Below are 13,280 nucleotides of genomic sequence, written 5' to 3'. Positions count from 1 at the left end.
AACAAGTTCTATTTATGCAGTTTGAGGGGCAGTGGAAAAGAGACCAGTGTTTGTGTCTGTGGTTTTTCCATCAGTGGTTTTTTTAAATTTATTTTTCTGTCAGTGTTTTTTTTCCGTCAGTTTTTTTTTTCCGTCAGTTTTTTTTTTTTCCCATCAGTGTTGAGCAGACTGGTGATAGAACGTTCTCAGACGGTGGTGCAGACCAAAGCTGAGCTAAGAGAAGAAAGTGACCAGAGTAAATGCTGCCATGGTACATGTCATGTGATGCAGCGACATTTTAAAAATCCAGACGACATTTCTGGACAGAAGTGTTAGTAGTTTTTAATCTGCTGCTGTTTTAAAGCTGCTCATATTTGTCTAAACCCACCGTTCTGAGTCTGGGCTTCATTTCTTTGTGTATTTGGACTCAGAGTTCAGACAGTTTGAATGTGAACCCTCCAGCTGCTGATCAACTAGATTTACATTCATTTGGACCAAAATCCAGTGGATTTCTACAACCTGTTGGAATTCCTGCTTAATTAGTTCCATCCATAACTAGTTACGACATTTGCACATATCGGTTTTGTTCATTTTTGTCATTATTTTGTCAATTTCGGTTCAGTTTTTTCATTATTTTGCTCAATTTTCATTCGGTTTTGTTCATTTTTGTCATTATTTTGTCGATTTTCGTTCAGTTTTGTTCTTTTTTTCATTATTTTGCTTGATTTTCCTTCAGTTTTGTTCATTTTTTTCATTCTTTTGCTCAATTTTTTGTTCGGTTTGTATCATTTTTTCATTCTTTTGCTGGATTATCATTTGTTTTCTTTCATTTGGATTCCGTCTTCATTAGTTGCGTCTCTAACTGGTTCCGTCTCCTCAGTTGCTCATATCAGGTCTAGACTTCAGTCCAACATTTCTCCAGTTTTTCTCCATAATTGTTTGTCATCATCAGCAGTTGTAGTCCAGACTGAAAATCTGTCCAAACTTGGAGCCCATTACTGAAAATGTTCAGTTGTTGGCTGAATGGGACAGAGCAGCACAGCCAATAACCTGGAGGGGGCGGGGCCTGAAGTGTCTCCTGTGCATTTAAAGGGCCAGCGCTCCAAACCACCCTTCTGGTGTCATCAGTCAGAAATAGTGTTGCAGATGGACCTGTGGAGTTGAATGAATGAAGAATTCAGAGCCAAGCAGAGCATTTACAGTTTATGGAGACCACAGGGACATGAGGGAAATGAAGAATTCAGTATAAAAAGACTAATGTCACTGCTTTAATGATAACTGATAATACTTTTCATAATCATCCGACACTAACACTGTTTATCACCTGTTGTAAAGTCGTTTGTTAATGTGTAATATTTGTTCAAATGCCTTCGGTGACGTCATGTTCTGATGTGTCACTAAAGTGTCTGTGTGAAAACAGCCGTCATTCATTAACATCATATCTGCAGATTGGATCGTTTATATGTATCATATAAATGTTCCTACATGCTAAAACAGAGCAAAGGCCACAGATGGAGTCATGACTGTTTATTTAACTGTGTGTATCTGTTACATAATGAATAAACAGTGGACGTCTGTGTTTGCAGGTCTAAGACCTTTGACCACTCTCTGCTCAGTCAGGTCCAAACCGACTCCGACGCCAAGATCCAGAGGAAGAAATCCCACTACAGCCAGGTCTGATTACACCACTACGGAAGAGTACTAGGGCCACGGGGGGAAAGAAAAAAATATTTAAATTAAGGTCCAATATATGTTTTTTATTAGTATTCTGAGGAAAAGTCAGAACTCTGAGGAAAAAAGTCAGAATTCAGATTTTTTTCCTCAGAATTTTGACTTGAGTCTCAGAACAAGAATAAAAAAATATATTTACAACTGTCACAATTCTGAGAAAAAAGTCAGAATTCCAACATTACAATCAGAAATCTGAGATTAAAGTCAGAATTCTATTTGTTTTGTCAGAATAATAATAAAAAAAAAAAACATTTTGAACCTTAATCTATTTTTTGTTTCAGTGTTTCTAATCCTCTTCTGTACATGGCTAACACCACAGACCCAGGGTTTACAGCTACATCCTAACAGCCTTTATTCTGATGATGTGTTTATAGATATATATGTATATGTAAGTATAAACACCAATATAAAATCAATAGGTTTCAGGATGTGTTGCAATATATAGAGTCAGATTTGTGTCAAAATAACCCACCAAAATTTAGAAAAAATAGAGTAGAGAGAAATAAACAAGAAAATTATCTAAAAATTAAAAAAAAAAAACTAGTGGTTCTACTGATCTACCAGTAACCCTCTGGTGTCCAGGTGAACACATTAAACGCACTTTACACTTCAATTATAAAACATTAGATTATTTTACACTATTTGTTTTTGGTCAGAATTAAACAGTTGTTCATTTTTACCTGATTTTTTAAATTCTGATCCATCCACTAAAACCATCCCATAATAAACAGTGTTAAATACAAAATACACACTGACACCTTTTACATTTCACCTAGAACCAAAAATAATAACTAGAAGCACTCAGAGAGCACAGACCTCTACCAAGGCAGATCCCCCCCCCCCCCCCATCACCACCAAAATGTTATCATTTCTTCCTTGTGCCAGTATCAACATTTCCTGAAATTTTCATCCAAATCCATCCATAACCTTTTGAGTTACTTTGCACACTGACAGACAGACAGACAGACAGACAGACAGACAGACAGACAGACAGACAGACAGACAGACAGACAGACAGACAGACAGACAGACAGACTGACTGACTGACTGACTGACTGACTGACTGACTGACTGACTGACTGACTGACTGACTGACTGACTGACTGACTGACAGACAGACAGACAGACAGACAGACAGACAGACAGACAGACAGACTGACTGACTGACTGACTGACTGACTGACTGACTGACTGACTGACTGACTGACTGACTGACAGACAGACAGACAGACAGACAGACAGACAGACAGACAGACAGACAGACTGACTGACTGACTGACTGACTGACTGACTGACTGACAGACAGACGCCGACAAAAACAAACCTCCTTGGCGGAGGTAAAACTTTGAACCAATGTTGGTGTGAATCACTGACAGATGACAGGAGGAAAAATAAAAATACACTAATACAATTTTTATGTCAAATATTGTCAAATATTGGAAAAAAAAAAAAAGTTAATGCAGTTTATTCGTAGAATATTGAAAAATCATCAAAAATATGGTTTGTTTCCATAACAAACATGGTGTTTAAAGAGTTAAAATTATGACAGTTATTGAGTATTTGGTATTTTTGTTTATGGATAAAAAGGATGAAAAGGAAGAAAACAATGGGGTTAGGGGGCAGGAGATTCTAATATATTAAACTTCCTCCTGCTTCTTTTCAAATGTTGTCTTTTTTTTATATAAATCTTTTTGCTGTTTGGTTTTAATGTTATATTTGAAATAAATAAATAAAAAAAAACATGAAATGATAAATATGCACATTACTGAAATAATTAATGAAAATAAGAAAAATGAACACAAGACCAACAAAAAGAAGAAAACTAATAAAATAAACAACAGAATGAATCAAAAAATAATCAACAAAATGAATGAAAATAAAATGACGTTAAACTTTAAGTCGATGTGTGTTTTATACGAAGTTTCACTTCCAGTTTTCGCTCTGGATCTAATTGGAGTTTTTCATATGTCATCATTAGTAAATAATTATAATCTACAGAGGTTTTGATTGGCTGCTGAAGGGAGGTGGAGCTAAGGGCGGAGTGACACCATCTGTAACTCCACCCCTAGGTGTCACTGAATATTACACATTGAGCCTTTAAAGATAATTGTGGGTGTTTTTTTCCAGTGGAAGGACTTTTCTGTAACATTTGTATTTTTCATTCATAAATATTCAGTTTCATTAACCGTCACAGTTTGTTTTGGACAGATTTTACTCAGATTCGTGCAGATTTAAGCTAAAATGTGGGTTTATTTCTATCTGTTTCCTGTCCTCTGTTTCAGAGGTTTTTACTCATGGTTTTTTTTTCTGGTTCTTTATTCGTGTTGTGATGCTTCGACGTTAATGTTTCAACGTGTCTGTGTTTCAGCTGTCCAAGAGTAACTCCCAGTACCATAAAATATTTAAGGAGATCAGCAAAGAGGAGCAGCTCCGACAGAGTAAGTCCTCCACCATCATGAGCCGCTCCACCTTAAATATGGGACGGAGGCTTAGATAATAGTCGGACATCGGACACCGGCGGCTCCTTATTCAACACAAAACACTGAAACACAACACGACGACCAAAGAGCCGAAGCAAATCTACCGTCGGACACAAACACATGAACGGACACGACGAAAGGAGGGTGAAGTCGACTAAGAACGACCTTAAACACCCGAGAAATGTACGAAAAATCGCACCAATGGCCCTGTATCTTAACGGCCAAATTAAAAGCTTAGGTAAATGTATCCAGATCCATTTCTTCTGCCCCAGTTCTGTGTATTTATTCTGTTACAGAAATAGCCCATGTTTTGCTCATATTCCAATCAGATCCGTCAAAAATTCAAACTGACACTTGATATCATTGATAATGATTTATTGGATCAATCCAGTCACTGGAGCACCATTCCTCCCATCACTACAGGACATGTACACAAAGCACAGCAGGAAAAAGGCACTAGTCACCCCACACACACGCTTTCATTATCTACCGTCAGGGAAACGGCTCCAAAGTATCAAACCCAGACTACCGGCTTCTAAGTATCAAACCCAGACTACCGGCTCCAAAGTATCAAACCCAGACTACCGGCTCCAAAGTATCAAACCCAGACTACCGGCTTCTAAGTATCAAACCCAGACTACCGGCTCCAAAGTATCAAACCCAGACTACCGGCTTCTAAGTATCAAACCCAGACTACCGGCTCCAAAGTATCAAACCCAGACTACCGGCTCCAAAGTATTAAACCCAGACTACCGGCACCAAAGTATCAAACCCAGACTACCGGCTCCAAAGTATCAAACCCAGACTACCGGCTCCAAAGTATCAAACCCAGACTACCGGCTTCTAAGTATCAAACCCAGACTACCGGCTCCAAAGTATCAAACCCAGACTACCGGCTTCTAAGTATCAAACCCAGACTACCGGCTCCAAAGTATCAAACCCAGACTACCGGCTCCAAAGTATCAAACCCAGACTACCGGCTCCAAAGTATCAAACCCAGACTACCGGCTTCTAAGTATCAAACCCAGACTACCGGCTCCAAAGTATCAAACCCAGACTACCGGCTCCAAAGTATCAAACCCAGACTACCGGCTTCTAAGTATTAAACCCAGACTACCGGCTCCAAAGTATCAAACCCAGACTACCGGCTTCTAAGTATCAAACCCAGACTACCGGCTCCAAAGTATCAAACCCAGACTACCGGCTTCTAAGTATCAAATCCAGACTACCGGCTCCAAAGTATCAAACCCAGACTACCGGCTTCTAAGTATCAAACCCAGACTACCGGCTCCAAAGTATCAAACCCAGACTACCGGCTCCAAAGTATCAAACCCAGACTACCGGCTCCAAAGTATCAAACCCAGACTACCGGCTCCAAAGTATCAAACCCAGACTACCGGCTCCAAAGTATCAAACCCAGACTACCGGCTCCAAAGTATCAAACCCAGACTACCGGCTTCTAAGTATCAAACCCAGACTACCGGCTCCAAAGTATCAAACCCAGACTACCGGCTCCAAAGTATCAAACCCAGACTACCGGCTCCAAAGTATCAAACCCAGACTACCGGCTTCAACTTCTCTTCCTCAGTCTGCTGAACAGACAGAAGGACGGAGCTGGAGACCTGCAGCCGGACTTTCAGCTTTTACAATTGTATTTATTTAGTTAGTGTTTGTATTTTTCTATAGGACTAGTGCTATTTATTGTGATGTATTTTTATTGTTGCTGTGATTTTTATTGTTATTTGTTTATTTATTTTTCAATATTGGGCGCAGACAGAGCCATGGTACTGGTACCTGAACACACCACAAAGAAACTTGAAAAACAACAACAAACAAATAAAATGACTGGAGACAGAACCGGGAATTATGGGTAAAACAGACTTTGTACAGTTCTAAAATATCCATTAATTTGATCAGGGATGTCCTGACCTGATCTACAGATCAGTATCAGCTGATGATCTGGCATTTTTTAGAAGATCAGATCAGATTTAGTCACAAGATCAGGCCGACACAACCAACCAAACAACTAAACAAACAACCAAACAAACTGACAACTAAACAAACAACCAAACAAACTGACAACTAAACAAACAACCAAACAAACTGACAACTAAACAAACAAACCGACAAACAGACAAACAGAACAAAACAAAGCGACAACTAAACGAACCAACAGTTTGACATCAAAGTCTGTGTTCACAGATAATCCACTGCTTCAGTTTCAAATGCTGTTTCTAAACTCCAGTCTTCTGGCAGATTCTCCCATGATGCACCTCTGTCCTAATGTGACGTCCATGTTTGTCAGGTTACACATGTGCTCTGCAGAAGGACATCCTCTACCAGGGACGCATGTTCGTGTCCGACCACTGGATCTGCTTCCACTCCAAGGTGTTCGGCAAAGACACCAAGGTAACGTGGGTCTGGATGTGGGTCTGGATGTGGGTCTGGGTCTGGATGTAGATCCAGACAGTTTCCTGGTGTGTCCGCACACATTCTGCGACATGTTTCTATTAAAACTCCTCTTCTTCGCTTGTTGTCACATCTGCCAACATCCTTTTTTCATTCACCTGACTCCAGGTGCAGAAAAAGCTCTTTCCGTTGCAGTTTTGTGTGATACACCATTTACACTATACCCAAAAACCACCTTTTCCCAGAGCAAAAACCTTTCATCAAAAAAGGAGAGTTTTGGCAAAATTGTGGTTTTTCCATTTGGCAAATTTCATGCGCAGGTTATATTCACGCAATTTGAGGGTCAGTGGAAAAAACGACTTTGTATTTTGGTCTGGACAGCTGTTCCGTCATTTCCGGTTTTACGTCTCGTACAAGTGCAGAACGTACGCTGAAGTCGGTAGTGGACTTAATAATAATAATAATAATGGATAAGATTTATATAGCGCCTTTCTAGACACCCAAAGCGCTTTACATTATTGACCCATTATTCATTCTCTCTCACATTCTCCCTCTGGTGGTGGTAAACTACATCTGTAGCCACAGCTGCCCTGGGGCAGACTGACAGAGGCGTGGCTGCCATTTTGCGCCTACGGCCCCTCTGACCACCACCAAACATTCATACACCAGTGTGGGTGGCACTGGAGGCAAGGAGGGTGAAGTGTCTTGCCCAAGGACACAACGGACTGACTGGGACAGAGCGGGATTCGAACCACCAACCCTTCGGTTATTGGACGACCCGCTCTACCACCTGAGCCATGGCCGCCCCCACCAACACTTGGTGTGTTCTTCACAGTTTTGACCGTGTGGGGGGGTCGGTCAGCAGTGGGGTTGGTGTGTCTTCGCCCTTAGACTCAACAGGTTCCGTCGCCTTCAAAGTTGATGTTTAAAGCAAATGTTTAGTCACAGTTTAATAATAATAATAATAATGGATTAGGTTTCTATAGCGCTTTTCTATGAACACATACTCAAAGTGCACACAGTGGACCCATTCTTCATTCACTCTCACATTCTCCCTCTGGTGGGGGTAAACTCCATCTGTATCCACAGCTGTCCTGGTGGTGGTGGTGGTGGTGGTGGGGGGGGGGGGGGGCAGACTGACAGAAGCATGGCTGACAATCTGCGCCTACAGCCCCTCCCACCTACGGCCCCTCCCACCACCACCCAACATTCACACACACTCATACACCAGCAGCACTGGAGGACAGGAGGGGAAGTGTCTGACCCAAGGACACAGCGGCACAAGGACAGAGCAGGATTCGAACCGTCAACCCTTCGGTTACTGGACGACCCGCTCTACCATCTGAGTCCCAGTTTGACTTCAAACTCCTCTGAACATCAGTGAAATCTCAGCATGTGGAACACCTGAACCCGTCCTGTAAATGAGTCCAGACGAACATCAGATCAGAATTAACTGGAACTTTCACTGTTTCTAATCAATAAGACAGATTTTATCAACTACTGTGTGGTTGAACCCGAGTACGTAAACATTCTGTGTGATTTGATTTGATCTTCAGACCAGAATTTCAACTGTGTGCTGCCAACGGTCACAGTCTGTAGGTGTAAACTCTGAAAGTATAGTCTGCAAGTTCAACATTTCAGGAAATTTACAAGGTTTACCGACACAAACGACCACAGAAGTGATGAAGTCGAAGCATGAACGTGTTTGTAGAAGCCAATAACGTAATAACGGCCAATAACGTAATAACGGCCAATAACGTAATAACAGTCCTAAACTGATAACGGAATAACTTTTGGCCAATAACGTTATAACTTATTGGCTGGTTATTACATTATTTTCCTGGAAAAAAAAATTCTTTGCAAATGTAATAACTGAGCCAATAACGTAATAAGTTATAACATTATTGGCCAAAAGCTATTACATTATGGGATCAGGACTTCTGTGACATTATTGGCCAGATATTATGTTACTGGTCTATTACATTTTAAAAATGGCAGATTTATTACATTATTGGTTGTTATGACATTATTGGCTTCTACAGTGTTCCTCCACCAACCCAAACATTAACCCTTAAACATGTACTTAACTTCTCTGAAGTGCAGAATCTGAGCCAGACTTTGTTGATCGATCCAGTTTTTATCAGACCTGGTCCAGGGCCTCAGTCTGGTCTACAGAGGATCAGCTGATCTGGTTCCTTTGACGCGTTCTATTCCTGTCATGTGACTGCTCATGCTGCTGTTTGTCTGTCGCAGATCGCCATCCCCGTGGTGTCCGTCACAAACATCAAGAAAACCAAAACTGCCCTGTTGGTGCCAAACGCCCTGGTGGTCGCCACCGGCAACGACCGGGTGAGGGCGGGGTCACCACAGCCCGCACACTGTGGAGTTATGTCATTTAGAGACTAGAAGCAGAATGACCTGTCTGATCTGTTGTCTGTTATTATTGTCTTGTGTTTGTTTTAACGCTGAGTCTGAAATTTGTTCAGAAACAGAATATTTGTGGCTGACGTTCACAGTTCATTCTTCTTTTTTGTTGCAGTATGTGTTTGTGTCCTTTCTGTCCAGAGACAACACCTACAAGTTCCTGATGTCCGTCTGTCTTCATCTGGAGGTAGGACACACCCACAGACCACAGACTGACCACAGACTGACCACAGACAGACAGACCACAGACTGACCACAGACAGACAGACCACAGACAGACAGACCACAGACAGACAGACAGACCACAGACAGACAGACCACAGACAGACAGACAGACCACAGACAGACAGACCACAGACAGACAGACCACAGACAGACAGACCACAGACAGACAGACAGACCACAGACAGACAGACCACAGACAGACAGACCACAGACAGACAGACAGACCACAGACAGACAGACCACAGACAGACAGACAGACCACAGACAGACAGACCACAGACAGACAGACAGACCACAGACAGACAGACCACAGACAGACAGACAGACCACAGACAGACAGGCAGAAAAAGCATCCAAATAAATGTGTTCCAGTCCTGGAACCCCCGTGTCCCCTCAGTTCAGACCGGGTCATGCAGACGTTGTGTTTGTGTTCCAGGAGAAGAGTCCATGCAGCAGCCCTGTCCCCTCATCAGCTGACAACAGCTTCAGAGGTCAAAGGTCACCTCAGCCACACAGGTTCCCTCTGGTGGGTCCAAGTCTGCAAGTCTGGACGTCTGGACATCTGGACGTCTGGACTGGACCTAAAGGCTGACGTTTGTGTGTTTGTGTTCAGACTTTTCCAGCTGATTTCACTGATCTGGACGGAACTGTGAGACAAAGAAGAGAGGATCTGGAGGAGAGCAGCAGCTCCGACTGCCAGAGCCCAGACTACGACAAGATAGGAGGTAAAAGAACCAGGACCAGGACCAGAACCAGGACTAGAACCAGGATAAAAATAAGAACCAGGATAAGAACTAGGAACCAGGATAAAAACCAGGACAACCAACCACCTTCTTCTCCTCCTCCTTCTTCTTCTTCTCCTTCTTCTCCTCCTCCTCCAGAGTTTGCCGTTCCTCCTTTCCTGGATGTGTTGAAGCACACAGAGGGTCCATCTCCTCCTGAACAGCACAAAAGGAAAAACCAGACCCAGACCCAGCAGAACTCTCAGACCCAGGACCCACACCACACCAGTATGACCAGTAAGGCTTCTACCCCCAGCTGGACCTCTCCAGTCCGTCCCAGTCCAGAGTCTGAGGTGTTTGTTTGTGTGCAGGTTCAGAGGTGGTGTTGGACAGCAGAACTCTGAAACCAGTGTCCATAAACGGTCTGCTCTTCATCTACCTGTTCCTGTGAGTTCAACACATTCTTCTGCTCAGTCACTCCTTTATTCTGTAGATTTTTCCAGAACTTCTTGGTTTCCACTGGTCCATGAGTTCCTTCAGCCGATGCTCCGACATGAAGGGCCCGTTAACGCACCTGTGTTTCATGTGTTTGTGTGTGTGTGTGTGTGTGTTCGGTCAGAGTTTGCGTCCTGCTGTTGTCGTCCTGTTATCTCGCCTTTAAAATCATCTCGTTGGAACAAAGGCTGACGACGCTCGGATCCGACTTCAGCGACCACGAGTGAGTTCAGACGTCAACACGACTACGGAACTAACCAAAACAAAAAGACCTCAGAGCCCCGCCCACACAGAGGACATTTTACAAAACACACACTTTTTTCTACATCTGTTTCGTCTACACTTTAATGGTGTTCGGAACCATAATCGACGTCATCTATCACGCGTTTGTGTGAAGAAGAAGCGCCTGAAAAATCTGATAAAGGCTGAAACGAGCAGAACCATAGAGAGACAGAGTTACGACCAGGGCTGTAAGAAAATATCGGTTCCGCAATGTATCGCAATATTTCACTTCATGATACTGTATCAATATTTTTAGGTATTTATTCCAATACAGACATTGCGGAGGTTCATTTTTGTTTTTCTTTTTTGTTTATGAGGCACTTTTATTTCTATATTCTCATGGGTATTTTACTTTTCTATCTTTATATCCACATGGGTATGTTACTCTGTTTGTGTTCTACAACAGTATTATTGTGATATCACAGGTCATACATGTAGTTTTTTTAATGGACAACGGTTATTTCAATCATCCTAAAAGCACTTTTTACTGTCTGAAAGAGGCAAATATTAGTTTGTTTATTGGGAATGCACAAAAATAATGTTCTGATGTTGGAAGATTCAGGGACTGAACACTATGTATTCTTTTCACAAATAATAGAATGTGAACATTTAAGCAGGAACTAAAACTGTAATGTCTGTAAAACATTATTGATTTATTTGGATGTTTTCATTTTTAAGGACAGAGCGTGAATGCCTCAGTCACAAAGATTCTTATGAACGGTGGCTTTGTACAAATCTTCCAGTTTGTATGAAATGTGGACATCCTAGACATTCGTGTCTACTATGTCCAGATTTCATACAAACCCATCGTTTGTTAGAATCTTTGTGACCAAGGCATTCACGCTCAGTCCTTAAAAAAGACCACCTCTGGTCTGAGAAAATGAAAAAAAAAAAAAGGTGTTTTTGGTCCGTTTTTCCATTTATATCAGGTAGTAACTTTATTTTTTGTTATTAGAGAAAATGAAAATCAAACCGTTTTTTAAATTTATTTGATCTGTTTTGACACTGAAAAAGAAAAACACCTTGAAATTCTATTTTAATTCTTCTATTTTAAAATGATTATCAATGAACCACTAGTTTCTATTTTGTTTCTGAATAGTAAATCCATTTATCAACAAATAGACGGACCCTTTTTCTGCAGTAGTTCAGTGAAAGTCAATGGGAACCAGAGCTTTTTACAGCAGCCTCTAGTGGCCATCAGCAGTATTACAACTTCATTTTTCATACATTCAGTTGTTTAGCCTCATTTAGCGTCCACTAGTGAACATTTGGATCTGTCTGTATACTAACTGAGACTCCAAATACGCAGAAAATACAGTTTTTCTTCTATTTGTGGTTTCTGTTGTGCTGATGCTGATGTATCGTGTTTTTAGGACGACTCTAACATCTGTTCAGGGACAACAGATGAAAAATAAACTTTATTCTAACTGATACATTTATGAATGTACAGCGTCCCTGTCAAATAAACTAACAAATGTCATTTAATTACATTTTTCAACAGTAGTTCAGTGTAAATCAGTGGGAACCAGGGCTTTTTAGATCAGCTTCTAGTGGCTGTCAGCGGTATTACAACTTCATTTTTCATTACACACAGTTGTTTAGTATGGAAGTAAATCTGTCATCAGATTTTGAATTATAAAAGACAGAATTTGTAGCACTGAATTTTTTTTGCACTAAAATTAAGTGTCTGGATTTTTGCACCTCAATTTTTGCACCTCAATGTTTGCATCTGAATTTTTTAAATTCTAAATTTATGAAGATAGTTGAATTCAGAGACAAACAATTCAGATACTTAATTTCAGTGCAAAAAAAAAAAATTCAGACACTTAATTTCGTGCAAAAAAATCCAGATACTTAATTTTAGTGCAAAAAAATTCAGTGCTACAGATTCAATGTCTTTTATAATTTAAAATCTGATGACACAGATTTACTTCCACAGTTGGGCCTCTTTTAGCGTCCACTAGTGAACATTTGGATTCGTTTGTTTGCTAACTGAGACTCCAAATACGCAGAAAATACCTTATTTTTTCCATTTTGTGTTTTTGCAGGAGCGACCTTCTGCGAGGAGGCGTGGACGTCAACGCAGACCTTTTCTCTGAACTCATCAGCATCAACCTGCTGAAGCTGGAGAAGGTCAGTGCTTCTGTTTTAAACATGGATGTATGGATGGAACATCTACGCTAAAGGTACAACTGAACAGACAACATAAGTACAGTGTATGGACCACAGTCTGAATCCAGCTGTTTGTGTTCTAACAGGCTCTGGGATCCAAAACAATAAGGACTAATGTCAGAATACAGTTGGATATTATGGGATAGATATCAGTGCATTGGTTTGTTTGGGTTCAATTATTCTTTGTTTATAAAATGACTTACAGATGGTTTGGACTGAATTTATATTAACATTGATTTTCTTTTTTTTCTCATCCATAACTCTGATTTTAAATGTTTTCCTCTAAATTTATAAAATATTTTTCCTGCTCTGACTGTAAATGATAACTAACCATCTGTTAGAAAAGAAACACCTGAATTCA

At 40.9% G+C, this 13,280-nt stretch overlaps 1 protein-coding gene across 1 annotated transcript in view; it reads left to right on the top strand.

Moving 5' to 3' along the window:
* LOC115416275 (GRAM domain-containing protein 2B-like) overlaps positions 1 to 13,280 on the top strand; it is a 29,087-nt gene that overhangs the window by 13,341 nt on the left and 2,466 nt on the right. The window contains exons 3-13 of the mRNA XM_030130019.1: positions 1,566 to 1,653; positions 4,079 to 4,148; positions 6,496 to 6,599; positions 8,853 to 8,948; positions 9,139 to 9,210; positions 9,685 to 9,774; positions 9,862 to 9,973; positions 10,130 to 10,267; positions 10,342 to 10,417; positions 10,590 to 10,688; positions 12,796 to 12,880. Coding sequence (XP_029985879.1) covers positions 1,566 to 1,653; positions 4,079 to 4,148; positions 6,496 to 6,599; positions 8,853 to 8,948; positions 9,139 to 9,210; positions 9,685 to 9,774; positions 9,862 to 9,973; positions 10,130 to 10,267; positions 10,342 to 10,417; positions 10,590 to 10,688; positions 12,796 to 12,880 — 1,030 coding nt within the window. The remainder of the gene's footprint in view (positions 1 to 1,565; positions 1,654 to 4,078; positions 4,149 to 6,495; positions 6,600 to 8,852; positions 8,949 to 9,138; positions 9,211 to 9,684; positions 9,775 to 9,861; positions 9,974 to 10,129; positions 10,268 to 10,341; positions 10,418 to 10,589; positions 10,689 to 12,795; positions 12,881 to 13,280) is intronic.

This window comes from Sphaeramia orbicularis, unplaced genomic scaffold, assembly GCF_902148855.1.
Source record: "Sphaeramia orbicularis unplaced genomic scaffold, fSphaOr1.1, whole genome shotgun sequence".
NCBI classification, from domain to species: domain Eukaryota; kingdom Metazoa; phylum Chordata; class Actinopteri; order Kurtiformes; family Apogonidae; genus Sphaeramia; species Sphaeramia orbicularis.
The sequence above is the reverse complement of the archived record's forward strand: the minus strand, read 5'-3'. Positions and strand labels throughout refer to the sequence as shown.